The sequence below is a fragment of the Pteropus medius genome, unplaced genomic scaffold (genome assembly GCF_902729225.1).
Source record: "Pteropus medius unplaced genomic scaffold, Ma_sr-lr_union100, whole genome shotgun sequence".
NCBI classification, from domain to species: Eukaryota; Metazoa; Chordata; class Mammalia; order Chiroptera; family Pteropodidae; genus Pteropus; species Pteropus medius.
In genome coordinates this window covers 86,084-111,609 of record NW_024351730.1, presented here as the reverse complement: position 1 = coordinate 111,609, position 25,526 = coordinate 86,084, and the positions used below count along the sequence as shown (strand labels likewise).

Here is a 25,526-nt window from a genome sequence, read left to right as displayed (position 1 = left end):
TCCAGTCATGCATGACCGGACTGAGCATTCGCCGGACGTGAGGAACCTCCTTTCCAGAAGCGGCGAGTCGCAAGGGATCTGACTAAAACTTAGGCCGTGGGCCTGCAGGGTGCGGCTGTCCCCAGGGCCCTGAAGGGTGTGGGAGGGGAGTAGGCCGCCGGCCGGGTCTAACCCGCCAGGTCTATTGGGCCTAAGCAAATGCCAGACCTCCAGGCTGCTGGAGAGACCGAAAAAGAGGGACGCGACATTCCGGTCACCTCAGGCCTCAGCCGGACTCGTATCCCCACACTCCGAGTATGGCTGGCCTGGCGCGCACGCGGCACCACCTCAGCGCCGACCGTCAGCCAGGACCGAGACACAGGAGGGAAACGGGTCCAGACAACACGACTGCCTCTGATTGTCGCACGTACCACGAGCCTGGGCCGCAGTCCAGCAGCGAAAGTTAACCCGCTACTCACGCAGCTCCGCCCAGCGCCGCTCGCGGCAGACGCGGAGCCGCTGATTTGGCCGGAGCGGATTCGCCCAGGCTCGGCCAGGGGCGGGGCAGGTTTCCCGCTCCCAGCTCTCCGATCTTGTAGGAAATAGGGCCTACTGTGGCGGGAGGAGGGGCAGGGTTTCGACGGAGGGAAAAGTCTGGGAAGGTCTGGTTAGGGAGGAATGAAGCCTCCGCCCTCCTGTGCAGAAGCCTTTAAATACGGGCCCGGGCCCGGGACTCGGGGTGAGGTGAGAGGAGATCTGGCGGATCGCAGGAGTGCGGCCCAGAGGGAGGAGCTGTCCAGGCGGTCCGGATAGGAGCAGAAGCCGCGCTCCGTGCTTGGTAATGGGCCTTTCCCCCGCTGGCCCCGCCGCGAGGTCGGGATATTGAGGGGTTCCGTCAGCATGTGGAGGGAGCGCAGCCGAGGTGTGCGCGCTGCTCGGGGTAGCTTCCTGTGCTTGGTCCCGGGCTTACCATCTCACGACCCTCACCTCCTCTTTTGGACTCTGAGCGGGAATCGCCCTTTGGATCTTTTACCCTGGGGATGGGATAGGTTGGGCTTTATGTTCAAGACTCTCGAGTCTTCCAGCCGCATCTCTTTCTGCTTTTTTCCACTTTCTGACTTAAGTGAGATTTTCCCGGCGCCTCAGAAAGCCGAACGTCCACTGAAGGAAGCGGCCTTCTGCTTAGGGACCCCATTTTGCTCTTAGAATTATAGTCTTTGTTTGTGTAAGGTCTGATCACCTGGGGCTCTGCCTCTTTCCTCACGTCACTTCTTAAGAAACTAAAGAGAATACGAAGCCAGAAAACCCTTTCGAGGGCGAAATCCTAAGACATTCTGTTGTCACATCTGAGCTGGCCTGGAATCCATTGTTGGCCGCCACTGTATGATGGTTTTATTTCATGTCAGGGAAGGCTTTTCTTGGGTGCTCTAGGAGATCGTGTTGGTGTGAGAGCTTGAATCTTCTTATGTAGGAAAATGATTGAGTAGGATTGAGAATTCTGGTATACAGAAAAGAGGAATTCACGGGAGCTTTTCACGGATATACAGGGGAGTAGCTGTCCACTGACTGCCCTCAAAGACACAGTGAGTCTTTGAGTTTCTTAATATCCTCTAAGAAATGGAGAACAGTAGTCTGGTCTGTTTCTTCAGGGAGATTCTGGAAATGAAAGAGCTTTACTGTCTGTTCTGAGATGTGCTTGGTTGTACCCAGCATCTAGTTCAAGGTAAGTAGTAGACAGCCCTGACTGAAAGGATGTCATTTCTTTTCTCATTGCTGCATTTCTTTCTGTAACATAAAATCTTTAGCTAATAATCACATTCAGTTCTCTCTCTTGCTATTTCTACAGTTTATATGATATCTTTTAGCTATAACGTTAACACCCTCTCACTGGTTAAGTATTTTTCCTGGGTCAGGCATCTGTTAGTGTTTAATTTTTGGAAATGATTAAAATGATTCATGAAGTTGATGTATCCAGCTATGACATCGATTTCTTTAGCTACTGGGTATGCAGAATATACTGAAGAGGGATATTTGTTAGCCATGTCTTCTAGATTGAAATACTGATCTGAATTTATAAAAATTTAAATGAAGAGTAGTTTTAGAATGGCCTGTTTTTTTTGTTTGTTTGTTTTTTTTTGTGATTTTCCCAAGATACAGAGGTAAAAACTCATTTCAAACTGGCTTATAAAGTAAGTAACCATTCCCATTTCCCTGACAGCACAGTAGAGAGGGTCAGAGGGTACATAGAAGTAGAAATAGAAAATGAAATCAGAAGACATCAGTGTTGGGGAAAATGTATCACCGACACTGTATCATGCTCCATATTAAAGCTTATTAATGATTTTATTGAAACTTCTAAGTGATAATTTATTTGGGTTTGCACAAATTGTATATCTACCTCCTTCTGTAAATTTTCCATTGTCATCTATAAGCCATACTTAGGAAATAGCAATGCAGGGATACCCACATGCAGTTCTATAATACAGGTTCACTTGCTATCAATAATTTACCCTAGCTGCTGTAAGGTAAGCTGAATACAGCCTGGCAATCAAAGTGGATAAAAAGTAACTGGGAAGACATGCTGAAGTTATACTGAAGAAGAGGAGATGATAGGATTCTGGACAGTCTCTACAAAAATACTAGGATTAGCCATCTGAACTAAATATATTCACATACCAACCAGGCTTCATCTCAGAAAGATAGGCCCTTATGGGGAGTTACTCATTCATTCAATTAATATTTATTGAGAGCCCACTGTTCTAGGTGGTGAGGTGAACAGCAGCAGATAAGAACTGTTAGTCTGGGAGCACATTATTAAACAATGAACTTCTTGAGCCCAAATTGCCTCATATAGACGTTCAATCCATGTTTATTAGGAATTTTAGCAGAACCTGTTCTGCTTGATTTGAGGGCATAGTCTGCCCTAATAACCTCTTGGCTATGGAAGTAAGTGATAACCCCAAAGATCCTCTGGTCCAAAAATACTTTGAGATATCAGATTTTAGGTATTCTAGATATACTGGTTTTTTTTTCTAAGCATTTTTTTATTGTTAGTTTCAAGTATACAGTACATTGGTTAGACATTTATATAGTTTCTTAAATGATCCCCCCTCTATTACCCCTTTGCCTCTACACATAGCCACTACATTACTGCTGACTGCATTCCCTATGCCATACTCCCCACCCCCGTGATCATCGCTTAACTACCAATTTGTACTTTAACCTTTCACCCCTTTCTCCTAGCTCCCCAACCCCCCTTCTCTCTGGTCGTCACCAGATTGTCCTGTGTTTGTGAGTCTGTTTTCTATTCGCTTGTTCTTTTTGCTCTTTAGATTCTACATATAAATGAAGTCATATGGTATTTGTCTTTTTCTATCTGACTTATTTCAATCAGCATAATAACCTCTAGGTCCATCTATGTCATTGCAAATGGTAGGATTTCATTTTTTTATGGCTGAGTACATATGAACCTTAATTTCTTTATCCAATCATCTGTCGATGGGCATTTAGGTTGCTTCCATATCTTAGCTATTGTGAATAATGCTGCCATGATCATAAGGGTGCATAGAGTTTTACAAATTATTGTTTTGGTTTTCTTTGGATAAATACCCAAAAGTACAATTGCTGGGTCAAAAGGTAGATCCATTTTTAATTTTTTCAGGAACCTCCAGATTGTTTTCCACAATGGCTGTACCAATTTATAATTCTACCAAATGTATGAGAGTCCCTTTTCTCCAACTTCACCAACACTTGTTGTTTTTTGATTGATGATAGCCATTCTGACAAGTATCAGGTGATATCCTATTGTGGTTTTAATTGGATTTCTCTGATGATTAGTTATGTTGAGCATCTTTTCATGTATCTATTCATATGTATTTCCTCTTTGGAGAAATATCTATTCAGCTCTTCTCCCCATTTTTTAATTGGTTGGTTCGTTTTTTGTTGTTGTTGTTGAGTTGTATGAGTTCTTTATTTATTTTGGATATTAACTCCTTATCAGATGTATCATAAAACAAATATCTTTTCCCATTCAGTAGGTTGTCTTTTCATTTTGTTGTTGATTTCCTTTGCTGCGCAAAAATTTTTTAGTTTGATGTAGTCCCATTTGTTTATTTTTTTCTTTTGTTTCATTTGCCCAAGGAGCTGTATCCGAAAATAAATTGCTCATAGCAATATGAGAGTTTATAGCCTATGTTTTTTTCCAGAAGTTTTATGGTTTCAGATCTTGCATTTAAGTCTTAAATCCATTTTGAGTCTATTCTTGTATCTGGTGTAAGAGGGTGGTCCAGTTTCATTTTTTTGCATATGTCTGTCTAATTTTCCCAACACTATTTATTAAAGAGACTGTCTTTACCCTATTGTATATTTTTGCCTCTTTTGTCATATATTAAATGAGGGTATAGATGTGGATTTATTTCTGGGCTCTCTATTCTGTTCCATTGATCATTGTATCTGTATTTATGCCAGTACCATGCTGTTTTGAATAGTCTTGTACTATAGTTTGATATCAGGTAATGTGATACCTCCAACTTTGTTCTTGCTCAAGATTCCTGTGGCTATTTGGGATCTTTTGTGGTTCTATATAAATTTTAGGATTATTCTAGTTCTCTGAAAAATGCCATTGGTATTTTGATAGGGATTGCATTGAATCTATAGATTGCTTGGGCCATGAGCATGGTATAGATATACTGGTTTTAATTAGAGAGAGAAGTTGGCTAGCTGTCTAGTAAAGGTGTTACAGTGTGTGGTAGTTCTTCATGTTCATCATAGTTCAGGACTTGATCGCCTTGCGTATCTGGAAGGTAGATTCCCCGCTACACCCTCATGGACCCAGAGTTAATGACACTTTAAATGTCAGCTTATAATAATTATACTCATAAAAGACTGATGAATACACTAGAATGGAACTTTGCTCTCACCGTAGGGAGATTTTATTCCAGTGCCTGAAATACTTGTGTATCAAATCCAGGCCATCCCTTGTTAGTGTTATGGTTCCTGGGAATCTGAATTCATAAGGCAACATGGAATCATTGGAGAATATGCCGTCCAAGCATTGGGAAAGGCTATTCTTGCCCCATCTCTCTGAAACTTGAATACTTTTGACTTCTAAATTCTGTGCCACTCTTCTCTAGACAATGCTGAAATAAACACTTATTCTTGTTCTTAACTCCCTCTTTTCAGGCTGATCCCCTTGCCAATCCCCTTTCCTTTTTTTTTTTTTTCCTTTAGTGGTGTTTGTTAGATTTTAGCTACACTATTAATGCCATTGGTTTTTAGGTTACTTTCAGCTATATATGTTACCTTATAGTATTAAATTATAGCCTCATGTATTGTTATTGTTATGCTTTCCTGAAAGGGGCATCCAAGACCCACTTTCAATTTATTTCCACCCTAGGAGACAATTATTGCCACTCACTACTTCTTAATACCAATTTTTTTGGCCCAACTAGGCAGATCTCACTTCTTTAGACTCATTTCCTCTTATTTTTTTTCCTATTTCTTTTTTTAAAATTAAATTTATTGGACTGATATTGATTAATAAAATTATACAGGTTTCAAGTGTACATTCAATAACACATCATATGTATATTGCATCACGTATTCACCACCCAAAGTTAAATTTCCTAGACTCATTTCCATATGTAAGTCCTTATTTATTTCCTTCTCATCTGGAATGCCCTCCCCAACTTACCTTTTCTTTCTATATCCTACTCATTCTTTAGGCCAACCTTAGATTCCGCCTTTGCCTAGATGTAGATGTCTTCTTATTTTGATTTTTTTTCCTTCTCAATCTTAACACTCGTTTTGACAACCAATTATATTGCTTTTTATAATTTAACCATATTACCTGGGTGCAACTAACTCCTTTCCATCTTTAAGTCAGTTTAAAAGTCACCTTCTCAGAGTCTTTCTTTAACTACCCTATCTAAAGAAGTCTTTTAATCATAGACAGCCGCTCCTCCAACATGTTTATTTTCTTTATATGGAATTTATCACAACTGCCATTATTTTGTTTGTGTGCATTCCTACTAGAATACAACTATGTAAAGTTAGGAATGGTATCCGCCATGTTCACTATTGTATCCACAGTACACAAGACAGTAGTGACAGTTACGTATAGTAAGGTATTGTAATGTTTTTCGATGGAATTATTTCCTACATAAATTGTTAAATACTTAAGTGTCAGGACCTATATTTTTCTATGGTCAAAGCCTCTGCTATGCCCACACAGTAGACTCTTCAGTTGGGAATATTAATTTTTCATGAAAGTGAAGAAGGGAAAAGGCCTGAAGAACTTTTTTGGAAAACAGATACCAAGCCTTTTCTATTATAGAGGAGGGAACAGCAGCAGTGAATGAATGCTGGAGACACATCTTACATCTTTGGTACGCCTGCTCCAGGCTCAGGTGTTCCTTCCACAGTTGTGAGCTTTTCAGAACATTCCCTTGAACTTAACCACTTAGCAATCCCAATGCAGTGTTTTCCTCCTGTGCAGTTTCTCTTTCTCCTGGCATATAGGGCACTTGAGGCCTGAAGAGTGATAAAGGGCAAACTGAAAAGTAAAGGGTGAGGAAAAATGAAACACGGATGGTTGCCAAAGTAAATTTTGTATTTTTGCTGGGGTTAATCTTGGAGTCCTAAACGTTTAACAGGAATATCATATTTTTATGGCTATACAAGTGATAGTAGGGAACTCTTAACCTACTTATTTAGATTACTAAGGAGAGAATCTATCAGATTTAGCATGGTTTTACTATTTCTTGGTAAGTACATCCACACAATGGAATACAGTGTAACTTAAAAAATAAGAAAGAGGAGAGGAAATGAACAGGTCTTCAGAATACCTTAAGTGAAAAAAGCCAAATGTTGATAGTATATATGGTATTCTACCTTTTAAATTTAGAAAGAAAGGATTATTAATACATATCTATTTACTGTACTGTATTGAAAACACTGGAAGGATACACATGAAACTACTAAAGGGGTTGCTTGTGGAAGCAAAGTAGGGGATAGCAAAGTAGATAGAGATGGGTAGGCGTGAGGCTTCTTAGTGTATAGACCTTGTTATACAGATGGAATTTTTGAGCCATATGAATGTATTACCTATTCAAAACAAAAAAATAAATTTAAAAAATTTCTTGATGTAGATCACTAAGAATTTTGCTTTCTTTTATAGAATCGTTAGATTCCAAATTCTGCTCATATACTGTTTAACTAAAATTCTGTTTCTTTTTATAGTTTAAAAAAGTCATTAGACATCAGACTTTATGAGTTGATATCTGCTAATAATGACCAATAAAGATCAATTTATAAGCCAAATTGTTTACTAATACAGACCAGGATACTTGTATGGGTTGGTCAGCTCATTCTCCTCTAGCAGGGAAATATACCCAGAGAAACAATGAAGATTAGAACACTGTTTGATTAATACAGGTTCAGTCTAAAGGTAATTGGATCATCTTAATTATGTGCTTGTATATCTTTTTTCATAATAGGAATATACTTGCTAGGCTTTGTAATTAGATGAACCTTCCAGAGTGCCTTCTCTGATCTATGCAGGAGTATATGAATAAATTCTTAAACTCTCTACCATTTTTATTTTCTTTGGAATCCATGAATTAGGACTTGGCAAGTACTAAAATTCTAAGAACTTGATGAGTTTCACAATTTTTGTTCTCATTATAATGAATAAACTGACATTCTTATGTATAAATTTGTTCTTTATAATTTTGATTAGTGTGAATCAGTTTACTTAATGGCTTTTGAAAACGTATCAAAATCTGTGTAACAGCTTTGGTAACTACAGAAATTACTTTCCTTTATCTTTGAAAACGAGTTTAAGATCATTGTCAAATACCTGAAAATAAACTGCTGAAGTCAGATTGGGTGGGGAATATACTCTCAGAGGCCAATTTTGAACTATGGAACTAATCTTAATATTTGTCGTGTTAGTCTAAACCTATCTCAAGGCCGACCTTTGTATACCAATATTCATTTAAGCAAGATTTGCACTGGTATGTTCACCCTTGAACTTTTCCTTCATCAAAGTTGCCCTACTGTATTAGAGGTGTAAGTAAGGTTTTATTTTGCTTCTTGATTTTCTAAATATTGTGTCATTATAATCTTGTGGCTCTTCTCCAGTAATATCAGTTACTGTAATTTTTCCATGTTTCATGCTAGTGCAGCCGAGAATAGGCTAGGTCATCCAGTTGGAATGTTATTTTTTATCACTCTTTTCATAAATCTTAATGAGTGTGAATGTAGAAAATCTTTCCATATATCTGTCACCTGACAGTTCTTATCAAGTGATGAATGTTCAATGTGATTTCTTTAAATTTTCTGTTTTTAATGGAATAATCTTACTGTTTCCCTTCTAGTATAATGATGTTTGAAATTAAGAAGATCTGTTGCATTGGTGCAGGCTATGTTGGTGGACCCACATGTAGTGTCATAGCTCAGATGTGCCCTGAAATCAGGGTAACAGTTGTTGATGTCAATGAATCAAGAATTAATGCATGGAACTCTCCTACGCTTCCTATTTATGAGGTAAACTATATTAAGCAACTCTTTGTTTCTTATGCTTCTTGTTTTCTTACTGTTTCTGTTAAATAATTTACTATTGATGTAAAAATTTATGACTGCAACTGATTAGAAATTAAATGAAAAAATTTAGATATACAGTGTTATGGACATTGTAATTACAATTATGTCGGGGGGCAGTGTCGGAAGCCAGCCGACCAAGTCAAACCGGGTACCTGAATGGGGGAGCGGGGACTGAGAAAAAAGAGAAGACAGACAGGGTGCAGGAGGGAGAACAGATCTCACAACTGTCTCTCTGAGTTTATTTCTTATGCTTCTTTTTATACATAATCTGTTCCTTTGTGTATCCCAAGATAACATAATTAAAGTAACATCCTGAAGATCGAGGTACAATCGACACTCCCTTTGACACTCCCTTTGTCTATACTTAATCTTCTTCTTCCTGGAATTCCACAGAACCAGCCTTTTCCTTTTTATGCAAGCAGGCCTCCCGAGATAAACCATGCACTCTTTTGAATTTGGGGAGCTTTATCTCCCTACAGGGCAGAAAAAATTTAATTACAATTATGTCAAGTATGGTCAAGGAAAGTGGAAAGAAGTATATTAGAAGTGTATGGCCAAGGAAAGTGGAAAGAAGTGTATATTAGTGCAGTGAGGGTATAGGTACTTTTTTCTCTTCTCTGTTTTCTAATTTTGTCTGTTACTATGGTTACCATATTATAATAGTAAAATTAAAAAGTAGTATTCTATAAACATAAAACAATAGATGTTTATAGTATTCATGTAAGTGTGTTACATTTTTGGATTATTGCACTTATATCAGGTAAACCTTAGATGGATAAATGGTGTCTTTCATACTTAGTGTTTAATATCACAAATTTGTTTAATTGGAACTTCAAATTTATGTGAATTCAGAGAATTTATAGTTGAGAAAATATGCTTTAACTATTTTATTAAGCTGGCTGGGTCCCATTTTTTATTATTTCACTGTAAAATGAGTTCCTGATATGCTCTTGAAGACCAATAGGGAAACATTTGAAAACTTCATGGTAGAATTCAATGTATCATATATATAAACGTTGGATAGGAATGCTTTGTTATTTATAAGACTGTTGTCAGCCATAGTCTTTGGGCATGATAGGCCTTTGGAAGGGAAGTCTCAACTCAGATCTATCTAGGATAAATCTTCCTGCTCTTTATAGGTATGTGAAACAAAATCCATGAAAAAGCACCCTTAGAACAGTGGCAACTCAACATCATGGATTTACTCATGTGAATCAGATTTAAGATTTTAAAAAAATACCCTCTGTGTATGTGGTAGCTTCTGTTTGTGCTTTACCCTTTCTTCTACCAAATGACCTACCTATGATGATAGTTCTTTAAAACCCCAATATTATAGCATTTCTTTCCTTGTTATAAGTATAACATTACTACTATATTTGGTTTGGGGAATTTTTAAAAACATTTTGGAATGATAACTTGAAAAAGCATTTTATAATTCCGATATCCATAAAAGGGCTACAAGTCATCTGAAATGCTGTAAGCCATATTTGTATCCAGTCATTTAGTAACTAATTCTGCCAGCAGTGTACTCTAGTCTTAAAAAACAAAAGGCAGCTATCAGAATGGCTAAAATTATTACTACTGACGATACCAAATATTGACAAGGATTTAGAATAATTGGAATTTTATACACTGCTGGTCAGAATGTAAATTGGTACAGCTGTTTTGCAATACCGTGTGACAGTATCTACTAAAGCTAAAACTATGTATAGCCCATGACACAGCAATTCCACTCCTAAACTGTATATCCAACAGAAATGCATACATATGTGTACCAAAAGACAGATATTAACAGTGCTATTCATAATAAACCCAAATGGAAAACAACCTAAATATTCATCATCAGTAGAATGGATACATAAATTATAGTTTAAATCCTGCAGTAAAACATTATGCTGCATTGAAAATCAGTGAGTCTTTCAGACTGACTGCGGGGCATGAGTTGACTCCCACCCAGAGGAGGCTCATGTGGGATTTCAAGCGGTTGCAACAGGACTCACCTATGGTGTCAGTGGCACATCATCTGAAAATAACATGCAGTAGAATGCAGTTATATTTTGATCAGAAGGGACACTCTTTGAAGATAGTGCTTTAAAACAAGTAATAAAATTTTCTGAAGAATATCCAAATAAACCACCAACTGTTAGGTGCTTATCCAAAATATTTTATCCAAATATGTATGCTGGTGATAGCATATGTTTAGATATTCTTCAGAATGGAGTCCAACATATAATATATCTTCTATCTTAACATCAATTCAGTCTCTGCTGGATGAAGCAAATCCAACCAGTCTAGCCAATAGTCAGGTAGCACAACATAAAAAAATATTTTTGGCTGCTGTTGAGTGAAGTTGAAATGATTAATAAAAGACAACTGGTGTGTTAATCTTTTTCATCACTGTTATATATAATTTACCTCTCAGTAGAAAGGCTAACAAATATTAAGTGCCACAGGTTTTAAGGATTCTGCAGAAAAAAAAATCCTTCAGTTTAGAACCTAAAAAACTTGTGTATCTTGATTAATGTACTTTTAATTGCATGGTATGAACTAAGCTATTGCTTACATAAATTTTTCATATCTCCTGTTTGTATTTTTTTCCAACTGTGGAGTTTTAATGACAATATATACATTTTGCAAAACTGTTCTTTTTCCAAATATCAAATCTTATTTTTAAATTCTTTAGATTTTCAAATTATAGAAATATATATGAATATTGCATATAAGTTGTTAAAATACATAACTACAAAAAATCAATAAAACTACTGCATACAAGAATATGGTTAAATTCTCACAAAAGTAGTATGTTGCCAGACACAAAATAACACCTATTGTATAATTCCATTTGTATAAAGTTCAAAAATAGACAAACTAATCTAATTCAGCATGATGGTAATTTGAAGGGTGGTAGTGGCTAGGAGAGGGCACATTGCAGGCTCTGATTTACTGTTAATATTCTAACTCTTGATGGATAGTTGTTACACAAGTGTATTCACTTGTGAAAATTGAGCTATACATTTTTTTATACTAATGTATATGTACTTATCTGTACTACCGAAGGGTGTCTTGTACTCAAAAAAAAAGTATACACCATCTGTAATATTTGGAATTATACAATTTTTTGGAGAAAACAAAAAATTAATTGGTCGGGCATATTCCCTGGCCAAGTTCTTATTTAGCCAGATTCTTATTATTGATATTACTATTTCTATTATTTGAAATCTGAAACTCTTCCTCCTAAGACTTCAGTGCTTTAAATTTAGGGTATATAGTTATATTAAGAGATTTAAGATCTAAAATGATTCATTTTCTATATCTTGTTTTTTCTCAATAACTTGCCCTTTATAAACAAAGAAACAAAAGTATTTCTAGTTGTTTCACACTTTTATGTCATACATAAATTTTTTCTTCTTTAAATTTCTCTAAATAGAATTTAAAAGATTTGAAAATCTAGCTAACACTGTGCTTATTAAAAGCAGTGTGTGAGTTCTCAAAACAAATCCTTTAATTGCATTGTCTTTACTTAATGGTTATTAGTTAACTAAATGGTTGATTATTTGGTTTCTAAAGTCTTACTTTCACCTTGCTTTTAATATGAAAATTAGTTGATGATAATATAGACAGCTGTTTCAGTTCTGCACTATTTGATGTAGCCTATAAAGGAAGTGATGGAATCTTTTTCCCCAAATCAGCTGGCTTTGCAGGTTAAAAACAGGGCACTACTACTTTAAAATTCTAGGAGAAATCTTCTTAGCAAGTAGAATGATTTTCCTCTTAGCAAGTAAATGACTTTAGGCTTATAATTTTCATGTGTCTTTCTTAGACGTCAGTTATTCCTTAAATTTATAAATAAAAAAATTTAAAAAAGATTTCTATAAGGTTGTGTTAAAAAAAAAAAACTTGGAGAAATGAACTGTATGATCCGATTATTCATTTTCAAAGATATGTTAGGCCTTTGTTCCATATTTATTCTTTATGTCGTAAATGTGACTAATCCTGCACATTTCCTTGGCCATATTAGTGATGTAAAACAGAAATAACTATAAAAGAAGAAAAATGAATGGCAGGTTTAAAAATGAAATGGCAGAGTTCATGCTGCTTTCTGAATTGCTTTATTGAGTAACATATATTGTTACTAGTTGTAATTTATTGAGTAACATATATTGTTACTAGTTGTAATTTTATATTGACCTACCTTGGACAATGAAAAGAAATATTTTTATTTCCAGAGCAACCTTGGAGATATTTGCAGTCAACTTTCTCCTGTAAATCTGTATCCTATAATGCATTTTTTCTATAATGCATTTTTAAATATACAACCAAATAGATATGTTTTCAAAGATACTATAAAAATCTGTGGCATTGCTTTTTCATGTTAGGAAGTCCCTGTTGGTGACTAAGGTTTAACTCATGGCCACTGATAGAGAAATGATAACTAATATATAATTATAATATTTAATGTGCTCTTTCAAGTACACAGCCTCTTTGAGAATGTTTCCGCCTTCACTCTGTTCACTCTGAGACTCACTATACTAGAGAAATATTTAGAAGGAGAAATAGTAGGACATCATAGTAGATAATATAAGATAATATAAGAAGGGGAAGGAATCTAGAATGATATCCAAGTTTCCAGTTTGGATAATGAGTGTATGACTGTGTCATTTATTGAGATCAAGAATTCAGGGTGTTGTGGAGGGTGGTGGGAGATGAAATGGTAAATTCTATTTGGTTTTATTTAGTTATAGAGGCTTTGGGATGTCCAAATAGAGGTGCTCAGGAGACTGTTGGATATATATCAAAAGTTTAGGCAAAGGATTCAGGGCTGGAGATGTAAAGTTAGGATTATGCAGGTAGTAGTTAAAAATCAGTGAAGCTGAGCTCTCCCAAGAAGAGTTTATAGAAACAACAGAGCATGGGTCAAGGATAGAACTCTGGAAAACTCTAATGGATGGTAGGTGTAGGAGGAAATACCATAGAGAATGAAGAGTATTTCAGAGGTGAACCAAAAGCCAGAAGAGTAGTGCAAGCTCCATAAAGATATTTTAATCTCTCTCTTTCTTTCTCTTTAGTTTATTTGTTGCAGAAACCAGGTTGTTTATCCTGTAGAAATTTTTGGTCTGGATTTTGCTGATTGGGCTGGTCTGATTAGATTTAGACCTAGTATTTTTTTTCGTTTGTTTATTTTATTTTTGTAAGAATACTTCTTAGGTGGTGTTGCGCAGCTTAATATTCTTAATATTACTATATTTCCTGTTACATTGTATGGGAAAACAAAATTTTCATTAGAATGTTTTTCTTATAATAGAGACTTAGAAAAAAATAGATGTTTATGTATGTGTAAATATTGACTGTTTCATAAGCAGTTGTATGATCTAAATTCTTGGGGAGTAAAAACCTAAATTCATAATGATAATGCAAAATTCAACATTTGTTTGAAATCACAGAAGACGTTGAATTTTCTGATAATCGTGTGGATACTCAGAGTTAATTATTAACTTATGAAATAGTCAGGCACATGGTAAACAATGACACAGCATTAAAGTGAGCTACTGCTTTAATTATGGTAAGTTCAATTTTGCTTTATTTAGTAATGTTACACAGTGTACATTTACAGCCTTTAGTATATGTCTTTGATTTTTCTACAAAGGTATTATTTGAGAGCAAGTCTAGGCCTTTAAATTACAGTATAAACTTCTGCTTTTAACACATGTAATTCTATACTATTAGGTTATTTCATATGACTACTAAACAGTATGTACAACTCTTTTTCTTTTTAGCCAGGACTAAAAGAAGTGGTAGAATCTTGTCGAGGAAAAAACCTATTTTTTTCTATCAATATTGATGATGCCATTAAAGAAGCTGATCTTGTATTTATTTCTGTAAGTATATTCCTTTGTTGTGTGAGTTTTAATGTATTCTTATCTTTATAGAAGTTTTACTTTAATAGTAAATCCATTGTATTAAGCCATAGCATTGCCCAGTATCGCATTGCCCAGTAAAATTTTAGTTGTCGCTAACTTTGTCCAACACTTCACCAAATCCTTTAATGACCATTTGGTCAAATACGTCATTTCAGATTATTGAACAGATAAACTAAGAGAAAGTTCTAGTCTGAGATCTAGAATTAGGAAGTGCTGGTAATGTGCGAGCACATATGGTGATAGTATATATATTTCATCGTTTTTTGTTTCTACTGGTTGGTAGAGGTGAGGTAAAGAGAATCAGGCAGAGTTTACCTGCAAACTTACAGGCATCTCCTGTCTAGATAAATTATATTCCAAAAGTCATTTTAAATTAATTGGAGGTTGGCATGTGTTGATTAGGTTATCAGGCTTGTCCACAGACACCTTTAGGTCATCATATGGTTAAACTGTTGTACCTTTGTAATGAAAAAGAAATAGATTGAATGTTTGGTAGTAAACTCTGGTAATAAAATATTTGAACCAAGGTAACTTATTTTTTGATGTCCTAGTAACCATCTACTCAAATATTCTGTGTGTGATGGTACAGTTATCACTGATTGGTGGCTGATATAGGGTGTTATATAATTCAAGACTTTTAGGGCCTTAAGGAATAAAGGGAAAGCCAGTGGTGTGAACTTTGACTGGGTCCTATGAGATAAAGGAAAGAAACACCATGAGGTCCATAGAGGGTAGATGCTGTTGAATTGATTATACATATTGTTAAGGACTCTAAGTCATTGATAAAGGGTTGTTTTCTAATTGGTCAGACAAAAGCAGTACTGTGAAGCTATATGAACTTTAGAAGAAAGTAGTAATGAAGCCAGTGCCAAAACTGTTATAAATTCTCTCTCTCTCTCTTCTTTTTTTTTTTGGCTTCCTTAATTACTTCAGAAATTGGTACAGCTTCTGTGACTCACCTACCCATCCTCTACTTAAGCTTGTGTAAGGTTAGGGTAGAGGCAGAGAAAATGAGAAAATACTTTGGAGTCGCTGGATACTTGGAGTTAAGAAGTTATCTTATTCCTCTAGTTTGGATAACCAGAGCCTGGAATAGCAATAGGGAAATTTTCTGCAAAAAAAAAACAAAAAACTTAAAAATACTTAAAAATAGTGTATTGTCTATGGTGGTCTGGCACGGATAACTGATTTTACATTTGCCTCTCTAGCATGAGTTGCCCTGAATCTTTCCAAGCTATCACTTTGTGTGCCTGTTAGGGTCATTATAACTCACATCTAGTTTCCATTCTCTGGGTCAGTTTCATTTTTTTTTTTAATTTATTTGCTTGTATACTTTTCATTATGGAACATATCAAACTTATACAAAAGAACATGGTAGTATTATGAACCCCTATTTACTCATTCTCCATTGTCAACAGTTATCATAGCTGGTCTTGTTTCATTTACTACTTCTTTTCCTTCCCTCCCACCCTAGATTATTTTCAGGCAAATTCCAGATAGGAATAGTTTTATACAAATCAGTTTTCAGTTGTTATCTTCAGAGCTCCTTTACCAGAGGAAGCCATTTGATCATTTCCCATCACTGTCATGTTTTACCTTATCCCACTAGCCAGATGTCATTGTTCTTCTGTACTCTATTGCACCCTGACTTCTATGACTAACTCTTTTCCTAAGTTGTTCCATGCATAAAAACAACTTTTTCCTCCTGCTTTTCACACCTCAACTCAATCTTCAAGTTTTAATTTATTTGGCTTGATTCCTTTAAGTCTCCCATTAGGTTATAATGGGAGACTTAAAGTCTCCCATTAGGTTATAATGGGAGACTTGTCAAGAGATGAGAATTGGTGCTACTTACTACTGGTTCAAAAATTATTCCTGTATAGAATTTTAGACTTTTCAAAGTACTTTTATTTTTATCAGAGTGTTATAAAACTTATGTGTTAGATTTTAGAGAGTGCGTTATCCCCATTTTTCAATGAGATCATTGAGGCAAAGGCAGCCACTGTTCCTCAAGGTTATACAATATAGCTAAGCCAAAACTGAATGCCTAGACTCTGGTCTCATGATTTATTTTTCTTTTATTTGCTAGTCTTTGTCTACATAGTATTCTGTGTCCTGAAGGTGCTAGATAATTTGTAGCTTTTATGAGCCAAGAAAGCATTTGTGAATGATATTGTAAATATTTTTTAAACTATTGATGTAAGTCTATAAAAATGGAAAGTAAAAAAGGAGTTTAAAGTTTAGTTTTAAAGACCATGATAATATACTACATACAATAGAGAGAGGAAAGAAGAGAAAATTTACATTTCATTTCAGATTATGAACTCCTTTAGGAGAAGAACTGTCTCATTCATCTTTATATACTCAGAGCTTGGCTTATAACTTGACTGCCTTGGTATCTGACCATGTATATTAGCTTTTCAGCAAACATTTATTGAATGAATTCTCCAGATGCTTCAACCTATTCCTTCTGGTGATTATATTTATAAAATGTATTATTTTCGAGGAACTAATAGAGGGTTAAAGTCAAGGGCACTGATTGTAGTTAACTTCCCATTTGACTAGCTAATTAGTGGTCTAAGGCCTATCTTGAAATCACTGAGCGTCTCACAGATAATCTGTTTTTAATCCCATATACTTTCACCAGGTGAACACTCCAACCAAAACCTATGGAATGGGTAAAGGCCGCGCAGCAGATTTAAAATATATTGAAGCTTGTGCTAGACGCATTGTGCAAAACTCACATGGGTACAAAATTGTGACTGAGAAAAGCACAGTTCCTGTGAGGGCAGCAGAAAGTATTCGTCAAATATTTGATGCAAACACGAAACCCAACTTGAATTTACAGGTATAAAAAAAGGAAACATTACAATCTAGTTTTTCATATGTAAATATTGATGCCTTAAAGTTGTCCATAATTAATTTAGCTTAAAACTTTCTTTGCATCTACGGCCATGCTACCCTGAATAAGCCCAATCCCAACTGATCTCAGAAGCTAAGCAGGGTCGGGACTGGTTAGTACTTGGATGGGAGACCACCTAGGAAAACCAGGGATTATAAACTGACAAGGTCCTTGCAATCTGTGAGGTCAACCAAGGACTGCCTCGCCTAAAAACAAAACAAAACAAAACTTTCTTTGCATTGGGATTCTAGGTGCTGTCCAACCCTGAGTTCTTGGCTGAAGGAACGGCCATCAAGGATCTAAAGAACCCAGACAGAGTACTGATTGGAGGGGATGAAACCCCAGAAGGCCAGATTGCTGTGCAGGCACTGTGTGCTGTGTATGAGCACTGGGTTCCCAAAGAAAAGATCCTCACTACCAATACTTGGTCTTCAGAACTTTCCAAACTGGTTGGTACATAGCATTCAATTCTCCATTAAATTTAAAGGGAAGGACTTATTTTTCTTAAACCTGATAAATTACATAGCTACTTTCTTAATATTAATAAAAGGTATGCTTCTGAAGATAATATTCTTATCCATTATGAAATAATTATGAAATAATTTTCACTGGGGGATCAAATATCAATGTATAAAATATTCTGGAAAATTCTAAAATTTTAATAAAATAAGATAAAATTGAGGATACATTAAAATAGTGATTTTTAAAATCATTCCTTTTTATCATCTTTCGTAATCATCTTTTCTAAATAAAACATTTTTCCTTACCAATCCATCCGTTGCCTTCTCAAATTGAGCCAGCCCATCAGTAACTTTTATATCTCTCTCAGTAATATGCATCAACTGAATGAAATATAATCCAGATGTATAAAATTGCTGTTTTAGCTCATTATACTTTCTTTAAAATTTTTTAAGGCAGCAAATGCTTTTCTTGCCCAGAGAATCAGCAGCATTAACTCTATAAGTGCACTCTGTGAAGCAACAGGAGCTGATGTAGAAGAGGTGGCGACAGCCATTGGAATGGACCAGAGAATTGGAAATAAATTTCTGAAAGCCAGTGTTGGTAAAATGAAAATATTTGGTATATAAAGTGGGTTCATTTAGCTAGGTCTCTAAATTTAAGGAAGTGTTTGTTTAACTTAATGCTCTTAAAATAATTATTCTATTTTATGTATAGCCTTTGGCCTATCCTATCAGGGACTTTTTAATGAGGCAATAGTTAATTACTGACTGATTAGTAGGATAAACATAGTTCAGTGTTTTAGGAGGAATATATTAGTATTTAGTAAGAACATTTAGGAAGAATAAATTTGGGAGACCACATAATAAATAACTCAAGTAATGCCTTATCAAAGCAGGTAGTAAAAAATTCGCTATCATTTGCTTTTCTTACTAACATACTTTTGGAAATGTGGCCTTGGTGAAATACAGTTGATCTTCATTATTTGTAGATTCTGTATTTGTGAGTTAGTTTACTCACTAAAATTTATTTGTAACCCCAAAATCAATATTTGTGATGCTTTTGTGGTCATTTGCAGACATAAACAGAGCAGCAAAATATTTGAGTCACCTGATACATACATTCCCAGCTGAAGTTAAATAAGACAATGCTCTTGCCTTCTTTCAGCTTTTGTACTGCAAACATGCGCTCTTTTTGTGGTGTATGAAGTGCCACGTCTTTTGCATTTTTGTGCTTTTTGTTGGTGATTTCACTGTTTAAAATGGCCCCCAAGTATATTGATGAAGTGCTGTCTAGTGTTCTGAAGTGCCAGAAAGCTGTGATATGCCTTAGGGAGAAAATATATATGGTTAGATAAGCTTCATTTTTGCATGAGTTACAGTGCTGTTGGCTGTGAGTTCAATGTTAATGAATCAACAGTACATATTAAATAAGGTATCTTTAAACAGAGACACATAAAACAATTTTATGTATTGATTGGTTGATAAAAATGTGACCAGAAACTCACAGGAATTTAACACTGAATTTCACCTAGGGGCAGCGCTTCAGTATTTGCTAATTCAGTGTTTGTGGCAATTATGTAGAAATAACTACCAGGTATAATGAAAACTGACTGTTTTTAATATATGTTAATAAAGTTGATGTAAAAGTAAATAGAGCCTTTTACAGATTAGGCCATAGGCAGCTCTTCCTGTATTTCTAGGGCCTTATGCCATTTCCTAGTACTGCTTTCTTTGGCTTTTTCTCTTTTTGATATTTTCTTCTAGCTACCATTTAATAAAAATAGCTACTATTTACTAAAGGCATATTATGTGCCAAGTTTTGAACCAGCACTTTATATATCTCATTATTAGTCCTTATAACCTGTTATGAAGGTGCTGGTATTTCCTTTATAGAGATGACTGAGGATCAGGGAAAATTTTGCAACTTGCTCACAGTCATAAAACTAATGAATGGCAAGGTGTTTCTGATTCCAGAGTTCATGCCAACCCTCACTGTATACTGTATTGCATTAGAACGGGGTGGGCTCACAGCTCGTTTTTGCAAATAATATCTTATTGAAACATAGCCATGTCTATTTGATTATATGTTGTCTGTGATTATTTTTGAGCTACAAAGGCAGAGTTGAAGAGTTGTGCCAGAGACTGTATGACGCACAAAAATTAAAATATTTACTATCTGGCTCATAAAAGTTTGTCAGCGCTATGCTAGAGTTAGATATATGGGGCAGTGATACCAGATGAATGAAGAAAAAAGTAGAAAATACAGCTATAATAAACTTTTAGCTAGAAAATTATTTGGAATTTATTTATAGAATTTATTATTTGCTTGCAAATTTCACACAATTTATAAACCCACTGATTTTCCAATATCCGAATTTTAGTATTAAAAATCCTAGGATATGCCCTCTGCTTTAGCGTGATGGAAATTTGTCACATTACTCACTTGTGTGGTTACTAAATGAAAATATAGTCATTTTTTTCTTTTTTTAGGTTTTGGCGGGAGCTGCTTTCAAAAAGATGTTCTGAATTTGGTTTATCTCTGTGAGGCTCTGAATCTGCCTGAAGTAGCTCATTATTGGCAGCAGGTATTAATCTTTATAGTCAACAACTTATTAATTTCTAATTAAAATGTTACCCTTTGTCTGTGAAATGTTTTTGATAGGATATATTTATTCCAGGAATTCAACTATTATATTCAATTTTTTATTTTAGGTTTATTTATCGGGTTTATGTGTTTTTGTCTTCTTTGCTAATCAGTTGTGATGGACGTTTCTGATAAAGCAGTATTTCTTCTAATTTTATAACTAAATTTGTTCCCAGAGTAAAGCAAGAACTTACTCTAAATTATAATTCTCTACCTTGAATGGCATAAAATCAAAATAATGGAAGAACCTATATTATAATGACTGCCAGTGGTTTGCATGTTCTGATATTTATTTGTCTTGTCCCTTTGAGATTCACAGAGCTAAAATTAAAAAATCTTTCCAAAATTGGAAATAGGGTTGACATTTATTGAGTACTTACTCTGTGCCAGGCACTCTTAAGTACTTTGCTTAGTGCTCATTTTAGTTCTCATTACTAACATCATCTCCCATTTGTGATGAGAAAGTTGAAACTTAGAGACGTTAAGTAATTTGTCCAAGATAGCAGCCAGTATATATACCTTTCCCAAATATTTCCCCAAGTTTATAGTTTTTCAGATGTCAGCAGTGAGTGGGAATGTAAGGAAATGGACTTTTTAAAAATGGAAATGTACACTTTTAAGTTTGTTTCACTCAGCCCATCATGATGGCTTTATCTTACTGTCCTTTGTGGGGAAAATGAAGATAAAAACTAGATTTTCCAACATTTTGGGCTTATTTCCCAAGTTCCCAGGATTTGATACACCCTCTAGAAGCTTGGAGTCTTAAAAAAAACCCCACAAAAACAGTCTCTTTCCTTATGTTTATCTGGTCACCAGTATGAAGTCTTGTTTATAAACTCTTAGGAGAATAACAGATAGGTGATTAGAGACTTTTACTTATAACATTTAGTTAAAAATTGCCAAGTGTTCATGGTATTATGCTTCATCCATAGGCAGCTGTTTGACTGTTCTTTGTCCACTTTCTGTTCACACTCAATTTTGATGAGGGTGGGGGTAAGCATATGAGGGAGTACTTTGGAATTTGATTGCTTATAGCCTTGCTTCCACAGAGTCTGCAGAAATTGACTAAGGAGAACACTGTTTTCTCTGTGCCTTATTTAGGCTATCCTCATATGGGGTTGAAACTTAGCTGTATTCCCTATCTTTACATTCATTCCAGCCTGATACCTGGAAAGATAAGCCATATGAAAAATAAAATTTTTAGTATAGCTTTAAGTGGGAGTAATTTATTTTTCAATCTGTAGATATTAAAGAGGTTGGTTAATCTTTGCTTCCTGTTAATTTATAAGGCTTGGATTCATATAGTAGTATACGCCATAAAACTGAGCAATGTATGGCACAAGCTGTACCTCTTTTAATTAATCATTGCATAATTGTACGTGTAATTTCAGGTGATAGATATAAATGACTACCAGAGAAGAAGGTTTGCTTCCCGGATTATAGACAGTCTTTTTAATACAGTGACTGATAAGAAGATAGCTATTTTGGGGTTTGCATTCAAAAAGGACACTGGTGATACGAGGTATCAGTTCTTTAAAATATTTCAACCTTGTTCAGAGTGTTAACATCTTATTCTGCTGTTTGATGGTGCATGAGTATGTGAAATACCTGTATATATATAATATAAACAATAAAAATAAAGTGAACATCTATATCCTCACAGGAAATAGAATCTTCCCTGAATATTAAACCCTAAGGTATTAGAATATATGCCATTTAAAAAGCTTAGTGATACTGATTTTTTTTCCTCAGAGAATCTTCTAGTATATATATTAGCAAATATTTGATGGATGAAGGTGCACACCTCCATATATATGATCCAAAAGTACCAAGGGAACAAATAGTTGTGGATCTTTCTCATCCAGGAGTTTCAGAGGATGACCAAGGTAAGGCTTTGAGTCTCATGAATATAGGCCCTAAAACTTGTTTGTTCTCCAAAAACCTTTCTTTATTCAGTTTTTATCATTTATATCATTGGCAGGCCCTGCTTTTGACCTCATTTCTCTAAAACTCTTAGGTATTGTTTTGTCAGCTTTAATTTAAAGTGATGAAGTTACTCTGATGATTTTTTTCTGCATATTCTAAAAAGCCCTAGAGGTTCCAAGGAGATGCTTCTGGGGCAAGGTTGGGGGTGCTGCAGGCCCCACATCATTATCCTCACTCACACTTCAACCAGACCATTCCATTTCTTTCAAACTCTCAACTCCTCTGGCAATCCTAGTCTTAAAATACATAGTTTCAAACAACTCCTTTCCTATTGCCAATTTTTTGTTGCTGCTGTTGTTATAGTGTCCCGACTCGTGACCATTTCTAAGGATCCATATGAAGCATGTGATGGTGCCCATGCTGTTGTTATTTGCACTGAATGGGACATGTTTAAGGTGAGGTGACAGAAATGGTATTAAGGAAAATTTTAGAGGTTTTCTAGTGATAGTTGAGGTTGAATATGTCCTCATGTAGGTGTTCTAATTATTCTTTTGGTACTGTCTTTATAGGAATTAGATTATGAACATATTCACAAAAAAATGCTGAAGCCAGCCTTTATTTTTGATGGACGACGTGTCCTGGATGGGCTCCACAATGAACTACAAACCATTGGCTTCCAGGTAATCATGATCATGGACTGGTTTGGTTTTGTTTGTTTGGTCATTTGCTTTTTAATAATGGCTTTGCATTTTAGAATTTTAATATTTTCTCATTTAGCTGTAACATGACTTTGGGGCAACATGATTACGAGTCAGTTCTCTGGGATGTCTCTGGAATTTTTGTACCTATTCCATTCTTTCCTTAAATTTGTGATCTACAGGTCATTCAATGTTTATTTCCCTTATGCAGTATCTAGGAAGTCATTAGTTGCCTATCACATAGGGACAAAATGTGCCCTGCCTTACTTCATATCACAAAGATTAAGAAAGAAAATATTAAAAACATTTTTTTCTTTGAACCACAGATTATTCTACTGAACCGTCTGTATCACACTGACCTTCTCAGAGGCCAGGTCTTTTATTCCTATACAAATGTCTTGAAAACTGCAAAATGCAATATAGTTGTCACATGTTGGTATAGGATCCTATGCTTTCTGAGTGCTTAGCACTGTCCTAGATATGAGAGGTCTGAAGGAAAAGTATGGGAGCTTCAGTGGTTCTGGCCCTCTTCTCATTCAGAGTTTGTTAATTATGGAATGCTTAGAAAACTGACAAAAACCTGCAAATAATACATTTACCTGTTGCATCTGTTTCACAGCAGTGAGTATGGGTGTGGGTGGCTCAGGTGGAGGTCAGGGAGGATAAGGAAATGTGCCGGGAGATTGCTATCAGCTAGTTTCTTAGAGCAGTGTGATAAGTTCCCCCCATTACACTTCATTATAGAGATTTTACATTTATGTGTTATAATTGTTAATAGCTTTCTTTCTAAAATCTTTTTTTTCCCCCTAGATTGAAACAATTGGCAAAAAGGTGTCTTCAAAGAGAATTCCATATGCTCCTTCTAGTGAAATTCCAAAATTTAGTCTTCAAGATCCACCTAACAAGAAACCCAAAGTATAGACCTTACCAATCTTTATTTATAATTTTTTTAGTACTTCAGGATAGAAAATATCCTTCTGATATTTAGTGGTAAATGAACCAAGTATTTTTAAGGAAACAAAACTATTTTTTAATAATCAGTTTACATTAGCTATATGGGAATCAGCATATCTGGTAATTATGAATCTAGAATATTTTTTACACATTTTTATAATATAGTTACCTCAGTGATTGGATGAGTGGCAAATAATCATGTTGGTTTTAATGGTGTCAATTTTTGTAAAACAAAAATTAAACTTTAAACACTTTTTACTTACAAAATATTCGTAGGCAGCACTTTAATATCACATTGTAAAGGGAAAGGTACTCTTCAATTTTTCTGATCATCAGTTTATTTACTTGTCATTAAATATGTATTCTAAACCATAAAAGGCTAACCCTGTTAACCTTTCAGAGATTGTCACTTAGAGGTTTCTGGCTTAATTGGGTAAGGGGTTTTCCAAGCCATTTCTTGTCTTTAGGAACTTAGGAGGAGGATACAATAGATAAAATGGGGCCTTTTGTGCTTTTCCTGATTTTTTTTTTTATTATTTTTTTTAATGCTTATGTTTCCTATGTTTCCATGTTAGAAGTAACCTTTTTGTTTTAATGAGCTGTTTCATTGGTTTTTTTGGCCCAAAAAAGTCGTCACTACTGTTTCCAATCAGTCCAGATAAGAGTAAAGGCAATTTCTTTTTTAGCTGAAGAGAAAAATCAATAATATGGTCTATTCCATTCTTCTTCACTTTTTGTTTTCCTCACTATTATTTTTTTTAGTTCAAGAGCCAAAAATATTTGTGACGTTGACTTTGCATTCTTATTTCTGTTATTCATTGCAATTTCCCCTTTTTAAAATAAGAAAACCAATATAAGCTCATGTATAAACTTAAAGACACAGATTTTATGAGTTATATATAGCATAATTTTAAAATAAGAATTTTTGTATGTATTTCCATCTGCTTTCTTCTTATGTCTCTTGTTGACTTATATTTGATTGTTTTCTATTTTATTTTTATTGAAATATGTCAGATGCCCATTTGCTGCTTAGGCTGTACTGAGAGTGTACAAACTGAGTTAAGCACATAGATACAGGCCTCATCTTTTAGGAATTAACGTAGTTCAATAAGAACAGACAAATGGAAGATGAGAACAGAGACATCTGTACAGATATCAAATACATAAATAAAATATTCTGCATCAACAATTGTGTGAGTGTATTTTTTATCATAGTGTAAGTAACTAATGAGTCATGACAGTCTGACATTAGGCAGGAAAAAAAATCACTTTTTAAAGAAAAGGGCATTATTTTATACTTTCAAAAAATGCAAGAAAGGGAAATTAGGAAATAGACCAGGTACCAGCCAGCTATAGCTCATGAGCCAAATCTGGCCAGCCGCCTGTGAGCTAACAATGGTTTTTACAGTTTTACATGATTACATTTTAAATGGTTACGGA

General features: G+C 35.2%; 1 protein-coding gene across 4 annotated transcripts; it reads left to right on the top strand.

The window, feature by feature from the left end:
- UGDH (UDP-glucose 6-dehydrogenase) lies at nt 1-25,275 on the top strand. 4 transcript variants are annotated; one of them, XM_039844989.1, is made up of 12 exons: nt 1-109; nt 8,358-8,526; nt 14,358-14,459; nt 17,149-17,349; nt 17,655-17,852; nt 18,318-18,465; nt 20,355-20,449; nt 21,900-22,030; nt 22,261-22,394; nt 22,798-22,889; nt 23,004-23,114; nt 23,943-25,275. In XM_039844989.1, the coding sequence occupies exons 2-12, from the start codon at nt 8,362-8,364 to the stop codon at nt 24,051-24,053; spliced, it is 1,488 nt and encodes a 495-aa protein (XP_039700923.1). In that variant the 5' UTR covers nt 1-109; nt 8,358-8,361; the 3' UTR covers nt 24,054-25,275. The 4 variants fall into 4 exon arrangements, with proteins under 4 accessions (XP_039700923.1, XP_039700922.1, XP_039700920.1 ...); XM_039844988.1 differs by lacking the exon at nt 1-109 and adding an exon at nt 569-723; XM_039844986.1 differs by lacking the exon at nt 1-109 and adding an exon at nt 589-817.
- The last annotated feature ends 251 nt before the right edge of the window (nt 25,276-25,526 follow it).